This window comes from Anomaloglossus baeobatrachus, chromosome 11, assembly GCF_048569485.1.
Source record: "Anomaloglossus baeobatrachus isolate aAnoBae1 chromosome 11, aAnoBae1.hap1, whole genome shotgun sequence".
Taxonomy (NCBI): Eukaryota; Metazoa; Chordata; class Amphibia; order Anura; family Aromobatidae; genus Anomaloglossus; species Anomaloglossus baeobatrachus.
In genome coordinates this window covers 38,679,480-38,695,032 of record NC_134363.1, presented here as the reverse complement: position 1 = coordinate 38,695,032, position 15,553 = coordinate 38,679,480, and the positions used below count along the sequence as shown (strand labels likewise).

General features: G+C 41.0%; 1 protein-coding gene across 2 annotated transcripts in view; it reads right to left on the bottom strand.

Moving 5' to 3' along the window:
* The window catches only part of NECTIN2 (nectin cell adhesion molecule 2), a 96,612-nt gene that overhangs the window by 33,384 nt on the left and 47,675 nt on the right, over nucleotides 1-15,553 (bottom strand). Inside the window, exon 6 of one of the 2 annotated variants that reach the window (XM_075327648.1) lies at nucleotides 8,269-9,566. The exons of the other annotated variant lie outside the window; for it this stretch is intronic. Within the exon in view, the coding sequence (XP_075183763.1) occupies nucleotides 9,085-9,566 (482 nt within the window). The 3' untranslated portion in view covers nucleotides 8,269-9,084. Of the gene's footprint in view, nucleotides 1-8,268; nucleotides 9,567-15,553 lie in introns of those variants that run through there. 2 annotated transcript variants of the gene reach the window in all.

Sequence of the window (15,553 nt, the reverse complement as noted above, 5' to 3'; positions counted from 1 at the left end):
CAATATAAAATACTGAATATAATAAAATGGATTATTAATATATAATAGTTACATACAAAATTAAATCCTTAAAAATATTAAATGGATTATGAAAAAATAGTAACAATAAGCAAAATAAAAATACTGAAAAATCATAATAAAATTGAAAAATATATTTATATTTTATATAATCAATTTTTAATTTGTATATTTTTACAATTATATATATATGTTAATAAAACAGATTATATTAAAGAATTATAATAAAAAATCTGGGCACCATATGTCCTTAGCATTGTATCTATCTGAATTGTGAAGTTCTGAGGATTATGTTGGTGCTACAGAAATAAATTGTCATCACTTTGAATGGATCTGAGCTGCAATACCACACATGGCCACAAGTGGCGCTATTCCATCCCCCGATTTTGATCATTTTGATAAATGTAAGCCAATTTTCTTAGCAAATGTCCCCACTTAATGTTTCTTAATTGTTCACAGCCTGGAATTGTCAGAAAAGCCAGAAAGAGCTTAAAGTCACTGATTGAGCGAGTTACATAGAAGAAGAAAAAGGGAAGCCATCTCATTTGTGGGGCTAATGACGGAGGCCATTCTGCACTAATAGCTACTGGTCTGATCCAGATTCCCCACTCCTTTGTATTTCATGGCAGATCGCAAAAGAGACAGATAATTGATTTGGGGATTTATTTTCATAGAAAGAGGAATTTACTTCCTTTACTAGATAGATAACTTGACATCTGCCCGACAGATCAATACAACACGACAATTAAGATGACGGACGTGCCACTAATGTCAACCTGAGTGCTTTTTGGGTGTTTTAAGGAAAAAATGTCTTACAAACGAGGCTAAGCCAAGTTATATGTCATAGTGTAAAAAAAAGGGGGGGGAATAAAAGGAAAAAAAAAAAAAAGGGACAGAAGGGAGAACAAAGAAAAAGAAAAGCAAGAAGGAAAAACAAAGAAAAAGAAAGCAAGAGGGGAGAACACAGAAAAAGGAGGAGAGGGGAGAACAAACAAAGAAAAGCAAGAAGGGAGAACACAGGAACATAAAAGCAAGAGGGGAGAACAAAGAAAAGGAAGAGGGGAAAACAAAGAAAAAGGAGGCAAGGGGAGAAAAAAAAAAGAAAAAAAAGGGAAGAATAAAAAGGAACAGAGGAGACAAAAAAAGGAAAAGTGAAAAACAAATTAAAAAAAATAATAAAAAAAAAAGGAACAGAGTGAAAAAAACAAAAAAAAAAAAAGATGAGAAAGCAAAAAGGGAAAAAGAACATAACAGAGGGAAGAACACAGAAGTAAAAAAAGGAAGAGAAAGGAAAAGTGAGATGAAAAGGAGGAAGAGTTAGAAGGTGAAGGACAGAGGAGAGGAAAGCGTAACAAGAAAGGTTGAGTGGGGTTTTTGGACGGGATTTTCAGGAGAAATGCACTTCTTTTTCCTCATTCTTGATCAGGTTTGTGAAGCTTTTTTCCCCCCATGTGGGTTGTTTCTTATTTTTTTTTCTCCTAGAAGACTTGACTTTAATGTCAATATTGTCGTGGATTCCTTGTTCCTTGTGGAATTCGTATTAAAAAAAAAAAAAAAAAAAAAAAAAAAAAAAGGACATGTTGATATTCCCCCCCCCCAACAATGATTTTCAAAATCTAATTTGGGAAAAAAAAAATGGATAGGTTTTGTATACAAAATAATGAGCTTTTGAGATGGATTTTCGAATGGATCCACTTCAAAATCAACATAGATAAGAAAAAAAAAAACCCAGTGTGAAAATTAAGTGTAAGGAAATCGGAAAAGGAGGAAGAAGAGAAAGGGAACAGAGGAATAGGAGGAGTGCAAAAAAAGTAAGGGAGGTAGAAGTAGGGAGGGAAAATGTAAAGGAAGAGGGGAAAGGTGGAGTGAGAAGCGTGAGTAAGGGAGAAGCTAGAAAAATAAAAAAAAAAGGGAGGAGGGTAAGATTAAAGGAATAGAGGGAAGGGAGGAGGGAGAAAGTAAGGAACAGAAGGGAGGACTAAAGAATAACGTTAGGGAACAGAGGGAAGAAAGGAGTGAGAAGAGTGGAAGAGTAAGGTAACATGAAAGGGAGAAAGATGGAGAGTAAGGGACAGATGAGGGTGGAGTGGGAGGGGGGAAGAGTAAGGTAATGTAGGAGTTAGAAAGGAGAGAAAGCGTGGGAAATAATAGAGGGTAAGGGACAGAGAAAAGAGGCGCTAAAGAGGAATAAAGGAGAGAAATGACAGTGGGACAAAGGAAGAAGAAAAAAAAAAAAAAAGAAGAAGGGGCAAAGAGTGTGATAAAAAGGGCAAAGAGTGAAAAAAGGGCAAAGAGTGAAAAAAGGGCAAAGAGTGAAAAAAGGGCAAAGAGTAAAAAAAAAAAAAAAGGGTCAGAGTGAGAAAAAAAGGGTCAGAGTGAGAAAAAAAGGGTCAGAGTGAGAAAAAAGGGTCAGAGTGAGAAAAAAGGGTCAGAGTGAGAAAAAAGGGTCAGAGTGAGAAAAAAAGGGTCAGAGTGAGAAAAAAAGGGTCAGAGTGAGAAAAAAGGGTCAGAGTGAGAAAAAAGGGGCAGAGTGAGAAAAAAGGGGCAGAGTGAGAAAAAAGGGGCAGAGTGAGAAAAAAGGGGCAGAGTGAGAAAAAAGGGGCAGAGTGAGAAAAAAGGGGCAGAGTGAGAAAAAAGGGGCAGAGTGAGAAAAAAAGGGGCAGAGTGAGAAAAAAAGGGGCAGAGTGAGAAAAAAAGGGGCAGAGTGAGAAAAAAAGGGGCAGAGTGAGAAAAAAAGGGGCAGAGTGAGAAAAAAAGGGGCAGAGTGAGAAAAAAAGGGGCAGAGTGAGAAAAAAAGGGGCAGAGTGAGAAAAAAAGGGGCAGAGTGAGAAAAAAAGGGGCAGAGTGAGAAAAAAAAGGGGCAGAGTGAGAAAAAAAAGGGGCAGAGTGAGAAAAAAAAGGGGCAGAGTGAGAAAAAAAGGGGCAAAGAGTGAGAAAAAAGGGGCAAAGAGTGAGAAAAAAGGGGCAAAGAGTGAGAAAAAAGGGCAAAGAGTGAGAAAAAAGGGCAAAGAGTGAGAAAAAAGGGCAAAGAGTGAAAAAAGGAAAAAAAAACAGATGAACCAACAGAGTGGGTAAGAAAATAAATGTAGTAAAGAAAGAAGGGTTTGAGGGTAACTGAAAAGAAAAATAAACGAGTAAGAGGAAATGGCGGAATGAAAAAGGAAGACAATATAATAAAAAAACAAAAAAAAAAAAAAACAAACAAAACACCTTTACAAAAATCACGTTTGTGTTGCTAGCGCATACACACGGGGATCGCCAATCAATAGCGCAAATCCTGGGCCCCGACATGACAGATTCAGTTTCCAATGTGTAACTAGAAATATTTGGATGCACACGGATCTGGAAACTCCTTTTCATGAATCGGAAGCACATTTCAGAGAATTTAGGCGCAATCAGCATCAAAACCATGAAACCCCCGCACTTCTAGAGATCTTTGACACCCTTTTGATGTCAATTTTATGCTGTGGACCCTGAATTTGTGAAATCCACTGTGAAAAAACAAAAAACACTTGTGGGTGTGAACAAAAGACACAGGTTTATGTAAGTGTCGCCTTCACCCTTTCACAACCAATTATACATTATTTAATCCCTAGATTATTTATGACACTCAACACCATTATGAGAAAACCTGGAGAGAATTGTATCAAAGTCGTAATTTCCACGAACAACATCAAACGTTTTATAGGAAGAGAAATCTGTTTCTTGCAAAAATGAATGTGGTGCCAACCGCCTCCCCCACCCAGAACCCCCCCCCCCAAAAAAAAACCAAAAACACAATAGACCATGGTTTCCCAGTCACTCATTGTTTTGTTTCTCTCTTTTTGGTAATGTGTGTGGTCTCCGCATGAGAACTTTTATGACACAGCATAGACAGTCTCAAACCCCTCCGGATCTACGTGGGAGGGTTGTAACTTCAAAAGTAACACTTTCTCCCAAAACCAGCGCCACCTCAGCCCCCAGGTTATATATGGTACTGCACTTCAATATCCTTCACTATAATGAGGCCGAGCTGCAAGACCAGACTAGACGTATGGGCAGCCATATTTCACCAATCCTACCCAACCACTTTTGGTTGGAGACCAATTATTGCTCCAAAAACTCTGGAAAAAAAAATCAGTGTGCACATATCCTTAAAAAGGAGTTGTATCAGATTATTTTAATAGTACGTATCCCCTATCCACAGGATAGGGAATGGCTTCTGGGGGTCTAAATATGCTTGGGATCTTGAGACATCCCCTTCCATTCATGGTCCAAGGAGCTCTGTACTTGGCTTTCTCCAGTGAATGGAGGGGGGCGTCTCGAGAGCTGAAGTGCTTGGACCTCCAGCGATCAATAAGCTATGGCCTATTCTGTGGAAAGGGGATAACTTACTATTTTGGGAAAACACTTTGTAAAAAAATAAAACCCCTTTTTAATGTGCCCAAGAACTAACAGGCAGGTAGTTGCTACCTACCTTCCTCTTCTGCTCGGCACAAAGTGGTCACAGATGGCTCCTACGGCTTCCACTGATGTCACGTCAACAGGGAAGCTTCTTTTCTTCTGCTCTGTGGATAGGGACTGATTGCCGACATCATGCCGATAGTTGGCTCCTTGCACTTTGACATCTTGCTCCCCGCTGCCTAAGTGCAGGGAGCCAACTGTCAATCAGCATTATGTCCACATGTCCATCGATAGAGCAGAAGAGAAAAAGAGCTGCTCTGTTGATGTGAAGCAACAGAATCAGGAGAGGTCTGTGACCGTTCAGTGCTGGCAGAGATCTGTGCCGGGCAGATCAGGAACACTGTTAGCAACTACCTGCCAGTTAGTTGTTAGGCCCATAGTTGGGAAGAAAAAAAAAAAAAAAAAAAAACCCCAAAACTAATAGTTCTGAACAATCCACTCTTAAAGGGTTTCCCAAAATAGTAAGTTATACCTGGTTAACAGAATAGGTGTAGCACAGGCGTCTCTGCAGAGACGTCGACGTCCCCCCAACTGCCATCCACATGTTCTGCTGCCTGCTTCCCCTCCAGGGCCCTGTACATGCCACACAGGGTTCCCAGGAGTGCACCCAAGACCCCCCCCCCCCACACACACACACACACACACACACACACACACACACACACACACACTAACCCTCCTCTTAAAGAGCCGGTGTGCAGTTTCCAGGAAACTCCTCTCAGCCTTTCTTTGAGAGGCACGGTGTATTGAAGGCACCCTCCCATTAGGGAAGGTGCCTGCGCAAAACCTCTAGTTAGTCAGTCTGCTACCTAGTTAGTTGTCAGATCCTGAATTCCCATACCTGTGTACCCCTGCCGTGCCCACCATTAAGTCACCCCACCTATACCAGTCTATTCCTGAGTCCATTACCTGTCCTGGTGGTCAGCTGCCACAGGCCCAGTCATTTCCCCGAGAGTGGTACCTGGCATCCGCCTCGTGGTGGGTACAGTCAAGCCCCTCCTACTAAAGGGGTTAACCCGGGGTCCCCCTGTGGTCCAGTCAATCCACTTCAGCTCGCCGCAGTACCATCACCCAGCATCAAGCGTGACAATAGGGAACAGCTTACTGATCGGCTGAGGTGCAACTTCGGATCTCAAGACATCCCCCTCCAGTCATCGTCTATGGGACTAAAACAAATAGAGGAGCTCTGTATTCAGCTTTGACAGTCCTAGAGACGAAGAATTGAGGGGGATATCTTGAAATCCCAAGCATTTGGACTCCTAGCATTCTGCAAGCTATTCCCCATTGGAACAACTTACTATTCGGGGAATGGCCATTAACTCAGTGGTGAGTAACAAATATATCCATCGGTTAGTTTGTAATTTCTCCATGGAGCTGGTTATATTCTTCTAGTTCATGTTTTCTTCATATTCACCTTCTTTATACCATTACTCTACATCTATTGCGGCCTTCAACCACCATGTCTTTCATTAGAATGAAAGGCTGTCAGGAACGCGCCCTGTAACGTCATCTCAATTATACATGTGTAATTACTAGATCATAGCATAAAACCATTAAAACATTTCCAGGTAGATAAATATAGAAGAGACCGTGTGAGATAAGAAAAAACAGCGCCACTCTTATGTACAGGCTGTGTTGGGTACTGCAGATCAGTCCTTTTTAAATTAACGGGGCTGAGCTGCAAATACAGACAACCAATGGTAGAGGGCAATGCCATGTCTAAACTGGACCTTTTATACTTTAAGAAGAGGACTTGTCACTTACCATCATTTATGTAGTAATTTTAAGATATTTATATAAATGATATTTTATAATCTGATGTAATTGCCGCTGTTCTCCTGAATCCGGCAACATTTTTCTTTTTTTCCTGCGCCTCTCCGTTCCCAATATAAGTCTCCCCTCTTCTCAGTATAGAAATCTGTTTTTCTCCAAGTGGGTGTGGTCCTCATGAGGACTCTCACTAGAGTCACTGACCACACCCACTTGTAAAAAAAAAACCTAGATTTATATACAGAGAAAAGGAGGAGGCATATCTCAAGAATGCAGAGGCGCAAGAACAAGAGAAAAATGTCTCCGGATTCAGGAGAACAGCGGCATTTACACCAGGTAAAAATAAATCGAAATAAAAAGACTAAGTGACACGTCCTCTTTTTAATTAATTTTATTTTACCTGGTGTTAATGTCGCTGTTCTCCTGAATCCGGCGCTGTTTTTCTCTTGTTCCTTTGCCTCACCATTCCTGAGATATGCCCCCTCCTTTTCCCTATATATAAATCTAGTCAGTGTAGTCAGTTACTCATGGGAGTCATCTTGAGGGCCACACCCATTTGGCGAAAAACACCAATTTTTCCTGCACCTCTCCGTTCTTCATACAAGCCCTTCTCTTGTCTGTATGGAAATCTAATGTTTTTTTCCAAATGGGTGTGGTTTTCAAGATAACTCCCACATGAGTTGCTGACCACACCCACTTGTCTAAAGTGACTAGCTTTATACACAGGAAAAAGGAGAGGTCATATCTCCGGAATGGAGAGGCGCAGGGATAAGAGAGAAACATTGCTGGATTCTGGAGAACAGCGGCGTTTACACCAGGTAAAAATTATATTATATTATTTTATATATATTATTTTATATATTTATATATATATAAAAATTTATGGTAAGTGACATGTCCTCTTTAAGTTTTTGTTTTTTACCTAGTGTAAATGCCGCTGTTCTCCTGAATCCGGAGACGTTTTTCTCTTGTTCCTGTGCCTCTGCATTCCTGAGATATGCCCTCTTTTCCCTGTATATAAATCTAGTCCTTTTAGACAAGTGGGTGTGGTCAGTTACTCATGGGAGTCATCTTGAGGACCACACCCATTTGGAGGAAAACATTAGATTTCTGTACAGGGAAAAGGGGGGACTTCTATCGGGAACGGAGAGGTGCAGGAAAAAGGAAAAACAACGCCGCATTCAGAAGAGCAACGGCTGTTACACCAGTGACCGGTATTTAAAGAATAACAGCCTTCAAAAAATCTTTGACGTGTCTGACGTCGGAGGTTTTGATTGGTGTGTGTTCATGTGCCGATGGCCCGATGTTTAAAACAGAGGGGACGAAACGTTTAGGCGACTTTCCCCCAAGACTGAAGATGGGCTCAGAACATCTGAGTCAGTCTATGGTCTTGGTGGAGAGCAGCGTTTGGTCTTGTTCTAGCGGGCATCTGGGCACATGGACAACTTCTCACTGGTCAAAAGAATCTCTCAACAGTTCTAGGACAAGTCCGTAGGGGCGAAAATAGTTGCCAAGATTTTCTAGAAGTACAATTCAGAATAAAGCCAAAACTTCACACACACAACTTTCATGGCCCATGGAAGGACCACAATATCTAGACCAGTGTTCCCAAACTCCAGTCCTCAAGAGCCACCAATAGTGAATGTTTTTAGGATTTCTTTAGTATTGCTCAGATGTTGGAATCATCACCTGTGCAGGTAATTAATATCACATGTCCAATACTAAGGAAAACCTGAAAACATGCTCTGTTGGTGGCTATTTAGGACTGGAGTTGAGGAACGTTGGTTTAGAACAACCAACTCTCCAGACCAAAGCTCTACCATCTCCTTAGAATACATGGGACTATAGAGTTTGGGTCACGAGCTATAGACCGATCCAGATATCGCGATCTGTGTTCGAATCGTGAAAGTTGGATATGTGAAACTGGCCTAACATACATCAACCCAACATGGCACGTATATTAAAAATTGGGATTGGTCTTTACGATTTTTGTAAAATTGTTGCAGATTTTCAATTAAAAAAAAGAAAAAACAGAACTTTTTATATGATGTTTATTAAAATTTTTTCTTCATTTTCTTACAGAAATACAAAAAAAATAAAAGCAAAAATGCAAAATGAAAAAAACAAAACAAAACCCCAAATCCTCCCTCCCCCATCATCTCAAGGCTCAATTTTCTTCATATTAATCCATAATAAAGTTCATTCTTCCATTATTCAATTAGTGCAAACCCCTTTGAGAGAGAAAAAAAAAAAAAAAAAAACTCCAGTGCACACTTGGCTGAAAACCTCCCAGAAAAAACTTCAAGTGGCAATTATATCCTGGCAGCACAAATTTATAGGTAAGGTCCCCTATACCTTACCCAGCCCCCTGAAATAATGAGGGGTATCAAAAAAATGTCCAGTAAAATGGGGGAGGTCCATATTTAAAACAGTCATAAGTCTGAAAAGTCCTGGATGTTCTGTGGAAAGAAGAAGAGTAGAAGATCTTGGCTGTCTAGTGGGCAGGTGACGGGACTACCTGGGGGTCTACCGGATCACCACAGTTTAATGGAGTGTATCTAAGGAAATTGAGCCTAGGCAATGTTTGTATATACTTGGGTGTGTGAAGGGGATTACACATACCTGGCTGAAGAGCAAAAAGTTAAATGAAGGTGGTAAATCCTAATGCATATGTACATTGCAGTCCGAATGGCTCATGGATGGTCAATGAGGTTAAATAAAGTCCAGGTGGACGGTGGGACAAGGATGCATAGAGTTCCACAGACTCATATTTCATATCACTGGGTCGGATATAAGTACTCCGTAGTCCAGGTGCTTAATATTGGGTAGTCCTCTAGTTCTGAACTCTACTGGTCACACATACACAGCAGTCCTGGAGATGATAGAGCCATCAGTCTGTGACTCCATGTCATCATCCAGGTAAGAGTCAATCGGATGATGGGGTCTAAGTTGCAACATGGGCCCCACCTCATTGAATCGTTCTTCCTCCTCGTCATCTTCAAGAACTTTGTATTTCATCCTTTCCTCCTCCTCTTCCTCCTCATCATAGTCCTCATCTCCCAATGAAGGGCTTAATCCACTGTCTCTCATGGGTACGCCACCTTTGAGGGGTTTGTCCAACTCGCCGTCATCTTGGTAGGTGAACTGCTCTGATTGTTTGTTGGTGCCGAAAGCTCTAGGCTTTTGATTGTAAGTCCCACGATCCTTCTTGCTCTGTAGGCTTCCTCGCTTGATGACGATGAAGATGATGGCAGCCAGAAGGAGTAGGACCAGAATCCCCCCAATTACCCCCCCGGCGATGGCTCCTGCGTTTGTCTGCGTCTGCATTGCGTGTTCTGGGTACGAGAGAAACATAGCAATTCTGTAGCCTACCAATTTAGTCCATATTCCCCCCCAGCAAAAACCCAACATTAGTATAATTAAATGCATCTACAACTAAAAACATGCAAACAGTGTAGAGAACAGTCTAGGAGTCAAAACATGCAGTACCGAGTGCCCCGCTTTGTCATATAATGAACATGTCAGAATGATGGGATTACCCAATCTGCACATGCATGAGATCAGTTAGCAAAACGGGTTCAGGATGTGCCACATGCAGTTCGAAGGATACGACCCAAGTATCATTTAACCATACACATAGATTGGCAAGAAGACTAAGAGTTTCCGAATAGTTATCAAAGTCTTAAATTCTCAAGGATTTTGATTTGATGACAATATCACACGAGTCATTAGAAATTTTGGAGGGGGAAAAAAGAAGAAGTCAAAAACATATAAAGTCTAAGAAAAGATAGCAGGAGAACATAAGGATGGAGAAAGCTGTAGGGCACATTTCCAGAGCTCTATTATTGGCCTGTGTGTCATCTGTAAGTTCTTACCAAAACTATTATTGGAAAAGTATACCAAATTTGGGGATAAAATCCATCAACCAAAAAGTTCAGCTGTGGAAACGTGCCCATAGGTAGAGATGGTAAATTGGATTGATCCAGTTAATGATTTATGACCACTTAGGACCTCCAATCATCAATGACCCGATGGTAGCCACGAATCAATGCAAGGCTTTCCATAATTTGTTTAAGGACCTCCAATCATTAATGACCCAACAATGGCCACGAACCCCATCAAGGCTTTCCATAACCTGTTTGTAATTGTCCTGTAGCTAAAGACTTTGGCCAAAGCAACACAACATAATGGCAGTCACTGTCAAAACCAGTTCAAAAGACCAATTTTCTGCCACAAACCTTGCCTACAAGTTTATCTCTCTTTGGATATCCTAGTACATCTTTAACCTTCCATTACGTAGAAGTCTTTCAATGAAAGTGGCTTCCTGGAGCCCAGCACTTGGGCACATCCCCCTTTTATAGAGGCAGAATTGATTTGCAGAACCTTGGTCCAGTGGCAAGGTCAGCCCTGTGAAGGACCTTCTGCCATCACTTATAGTTCCAAACCTTGGTCCAGCGCCAAGGTCACTAAACATCTCTGTGAAGGAGCTCCTGCCATCATTTGCAGTTCCGATCCTTGGTCCAGCGGCAAGGTCACTACTCTATATCCCTGTGAAGGACCTCCTACTATCATTTGTGGTTCTGAACCTTGGTACAGTGGCATCACTACTCTACAGCCCTGTGAAGGATCTCCTGCCATTATTTATGGTTCTGAATCTTGGTCCAGCGGCAAGGTCACTACTCTACAGCCCTGTGAAGGACCTCCTACCATCATTTGTGGTTCCCTTTGGATTAGCCAGTCTGACGTGACGTCATAGTTTGCATCATGAAGCACAAACAACATGGCGCCAAGCCAACTAACATCAGTAGAGGATTACGATTGATAGCAGGCATTTTGCAGGGCTCCTATCCAGTGGCAATCGAATACAGACCTTCCCACGGGATCACGGTCCTACAAATGTATTTCCTCATCACCAATAGCACTTATCTTTTTAAATTATTCCATAACCCAGGGATTGGCTAAGTTCCTTTTTGCATTAAGCTTTATGAAGAAATCTAGATCCCGAGCTGAACTACACTACTACATTACCAGGTCAGCTCAGGGATTTAGTGCATTGTAGAAAAGTAAATGATTATTGTACAACAGGAGGAAACCTTTAAGTGGAAGGAGTCATTCTGCTTATAATATTACCTTCCTTATTTAATCTGAACTCACAGTTTGCAGTAATTATAACACTATGAGCTCATTCACAGGAACAGCCACGAGCGCCATTATTATTATTAAACAAGAACCGGTTCCATCTAATGTGCGGAGGCCGAAGAATAGACGACGCGACGGGAGCTGTGTGTTTGTGCTGAAGGATATAGGATCACAAAAAAATACCTTTCGGATTAAAAGAATATTAACCACGATGTTGCGCTGGTGCATCGTATCCCGTAGATGCGTAAAAAAACAAAAAAAAAAAAAAAACAAACAGTTCTGAGCCTTCATCATCCATTGAGAAATGACTAAACCATACAAGAGAGTCAAAGCTATGGAGGGCTGCGCGGGGCCCATTATTGTGCAGGGAGGGCTGCGCGGGGCCCATTATTGTGCAGGGAGGGCTGCGCGGGGCCCATTATTGTGCAGGGAGGGCTACGCGGGATTCGCGACTAGGTTGGCCAAATGATTTTGTCCAAGTTTTCAACTTCGGACATCCCTGGTCTAGAATCTAGAAGGATTTTAATCTTTTCTATAAACACACCAATAGGGAAATGGTTTAAATTTCCAACAATGAGCCTCCGGCTCACCAACACCCAGCAACGGCTCTTTGTTTCGACGAAACTTTGGATAATCTCAAGAACCAAGACCACAAGTTGTCCACCACTAAAAATAGGACCCCAAAATCTTTCTGAAACATGAGAAAGCTACACAAGCAGTATTCGGGAGTGACTCAATATTTAGCATGGTACAAAAGATACCATGGATGAAAACGTTGCCGACATCGAATGAGCACCATCCAACACCAGGTTGAGAACTTCCTCTTCTGGCCATGATCTTGGATCTACATCAATTTCCAAAATCGATACTATACTTCATCAGGTCTATACAACTCATCATAAAGCCTTGAGGTCTTTAGAGCACACCTTGATAGAAACTAGGATAAATGGTGGAACATTCTTTGGAAGACTAGGTTTTATTCTGCAGTGATTTCTGGAAAATTTAGAAGCCTGACAATCATTTCATCCTAGTCCTGGAATAGATGACTGTTCCTCAGAAATCCCCGGCCAGAGCAATACTGGAAACTTAAAAAAAAAAAGTCACACGCTACAAGTTTCCAACAACCTGATCCACCGAACAAAATTCTTTGCCTGCCAAATATTCCAGAGCTTTTCACTAGAACATAATTTTGAGACCCTCATCAGTAAGGTTACCATCCTCAAGGTTCAGACATACAATTCTCCGCCAACGTCTTGGTACTTACTCATTTTTCCCCAACCCCTCTTGGCACTTGAGCGACTAATGGTAATTGATTGCAGGCTGAGCGCAACGTGGCAGGTTCTCCTTCTAGCAATCACTGTAGAGCAGGAACTGATGGCAACCGGGAGACATAAATCACACTCCCCCACTGCCCATACCAAGCCAAAAGAGTTACAAATTCTGTGCACTGCGATGGTGGAAATCTCATTAGCTCATTATTGCTTGTAGTTTTTCCCCAATCTGCTTACAAAACCAATAGATCACCAATTACCATGGTCATATTGAGCAAAAATGTAACTTTTTGAAAAAAAAATATTAAAAAATATCTGCCACCATATTACATCTATTAGTTCACCAAATTCATTTTTCCCCCCAGTCTTCGCCAGAACATTTTTAACCTTGGAAATGCAGTTCGGGTTGGAATTTTACTGCTCTTATTTTCTATGTATAATAATAAAAGTTTAAAAAATAATTGTAAAATATAATATATATATATATATATATATATATATATATATATATATATATATATATATATATATATATATATATATATATATATATATATATATATATATATATATATATATATATATATATATATATATATATATTTTACAATTATTTTTTAAACTTTTATATATATATAATAAAAAAAAACACAAACATCACTCTTGTACCCATAGGAGTCAACTCAGATTATTAATAAAAATAAAAAAAAAAAAAAAAAAAGGGGGGTTTCCTAGTCTCTATGTCCAAGAGTCCACATAAAAAGCAATGGACACTGAAAGCTTTTATTTTACCTGTAGAAGAAACTGGTTTTGGCAGCATTGGAATATTTTAAGGTTTTCCTTTTTCTTTCTTAAAACAGAAGCCAATTATAGGAAGTGGGAGTTTTTGGATATCGAATGAACAGTATAGAAAAAGTAAACTTTGGAAAAGGAGGAGAAGGAGAAAGGGGGGAGGAAGAGGAAGAGAGAAGGGGGAAAAGAAGAAGAGGAAGAGAGAAGGGGGAAAAGAAGAAGAGGAAGAGAGAAGGGGGAAAAGAAGAAGAGGAAGAGAGAAGGGGGGAGGGGAGGGAGGGGAAGGGGGGAGAAGTAAGAAAGACTATCGGGAGGAGATCACGATCAGATATGTCTATTTTCTTCTCTATAAAAAGGTAAATAAGACGTTGGATTAAGTGCCTGACAACAACTCTCGTAGATGTCACATGAAAGCCCTGCACATTTTAAGCACTCGTGGTACTGCTTGGCATGGACGTAGCTCGAAGGCAAAATTCCAGGTTCATGTATTAACTGGCCTAGTAGGACTGTTGGTTCTTCACAGGTTGTAGAGCCTCATATCTATGATAGACTTTTCAAAATCGTGTTCAATCCTTTTGATGGCACCATACACAACACTGATTGTAGCACCAGCCACATCTGGGCAGCTGCAGAACTCTATAGTCCGCAAAGAGTCAGAGGCCATCACACACAGCCTGTTGGCCGGACCTATCGGTAACAGCAAGTTTGGCCAACGTTAATCTACTAGGTCTGTGTACGGATTGCAATTTCTGGAGTGGACATGGATCTCCTAACCCGAACTCAGCTGTCTCATATACACCTAGATAACTGTTGAGTTTGGGTCAGGACACCAGCACACTGTCTCGAATGGTGAACCGTGAAACACAAGTATGTGAATGTAGCCATTAAAGTCTAAGAAAAAAGGAAGAGAATGACCTCAGCAAAGTATTATCGGCAATTGCTTCACTTCTGGTGTTCTCACAAATTTCCCCTCCAAAATATAAAAAGGAGTGAACACCATCCTTACATTCCGGGAATTTGCATACTTTTTAGGTTTCCACAATAGGAAGCAGTTGCAAAGGTTTCACAATGGCCAGGACAACAAATGAAGGCCAGGTCCAAAAATAGCCCCGACTCCCAAGTCTGTAAACAGCGCACAGATTAGAAAGAGAAAATACAAAAGCCATTCATTGTAGGGAAGGACAGAGAATGATTGGAGCGCAGCTGCATCGTGTACTCATGTTAATAATTGACCTAGTTGCTTCAATAGGCATGAATGTAGGGAACATGTTGCCGGATGCTGGTTGCTCGAATTCTCCATCTTGTCCGATCCCCTTCCCCCACCTCTTATATTCCCAGAGCAGCCTGGCGCTTGCAGTGTCAGCCGGAGAGCTGCATTCGAGCACAATGCCTGCCTGTTGATTGCTAACTTGCCTTTTATATACCGGGCTCTTCTTTACGGTGAGATCAAAGGAAGCCTCTGGTAATTGAAAAACAAGAAACAGGATCCCGGTCGAGCTGGACCAAGACGACTGACTTCCTCATCTCATACACTATTGTTACACGGGGTGGACATTATTTGACTGTTTTGGCAAAAAGGAGGTGTAAATAAAGAAGTGAAAATAAAATATACAAAAAAAAAAAAGCGATAGTCCAGTGAATGCAAGAGAAGACGGCTGCAAACTGATCTTTTACCGGGACGCATGTCGGTTACGAAATGAATTGGCAAGTCAGATACCAGATCATTGCTCCATTTTTTTCTCAAGGTAACTGTTGGAAAAAGCTGAACTCAGTGTTCCGTACCCGTAGAGAATGAATGGAGCAGTGGTTGATGGTATATACAGCCACTCGAATCTAACGGGATAGAGTGCACCGTTCTGCTGTTCGGTGTAAGACCCAACTGTTGGACTGTCGATCAAACCTTATCAATCTCGTGAATAGATTTTACATTCCATTCTTGCCTAACACTTTTATTTTTTTTGTAACGAAGACCAAAAGCTCTAAATTACGTCAAGAGTGTTATTGAAGAGACCACCACCAAGTTCTTCTGGATCGTAATGCTCCTTCGACTCATACATGGTAGCAGGAGGTGTAGGGGAACCATTATCGTCGGATGGCTATCGGCCTAACACTTGAATTAA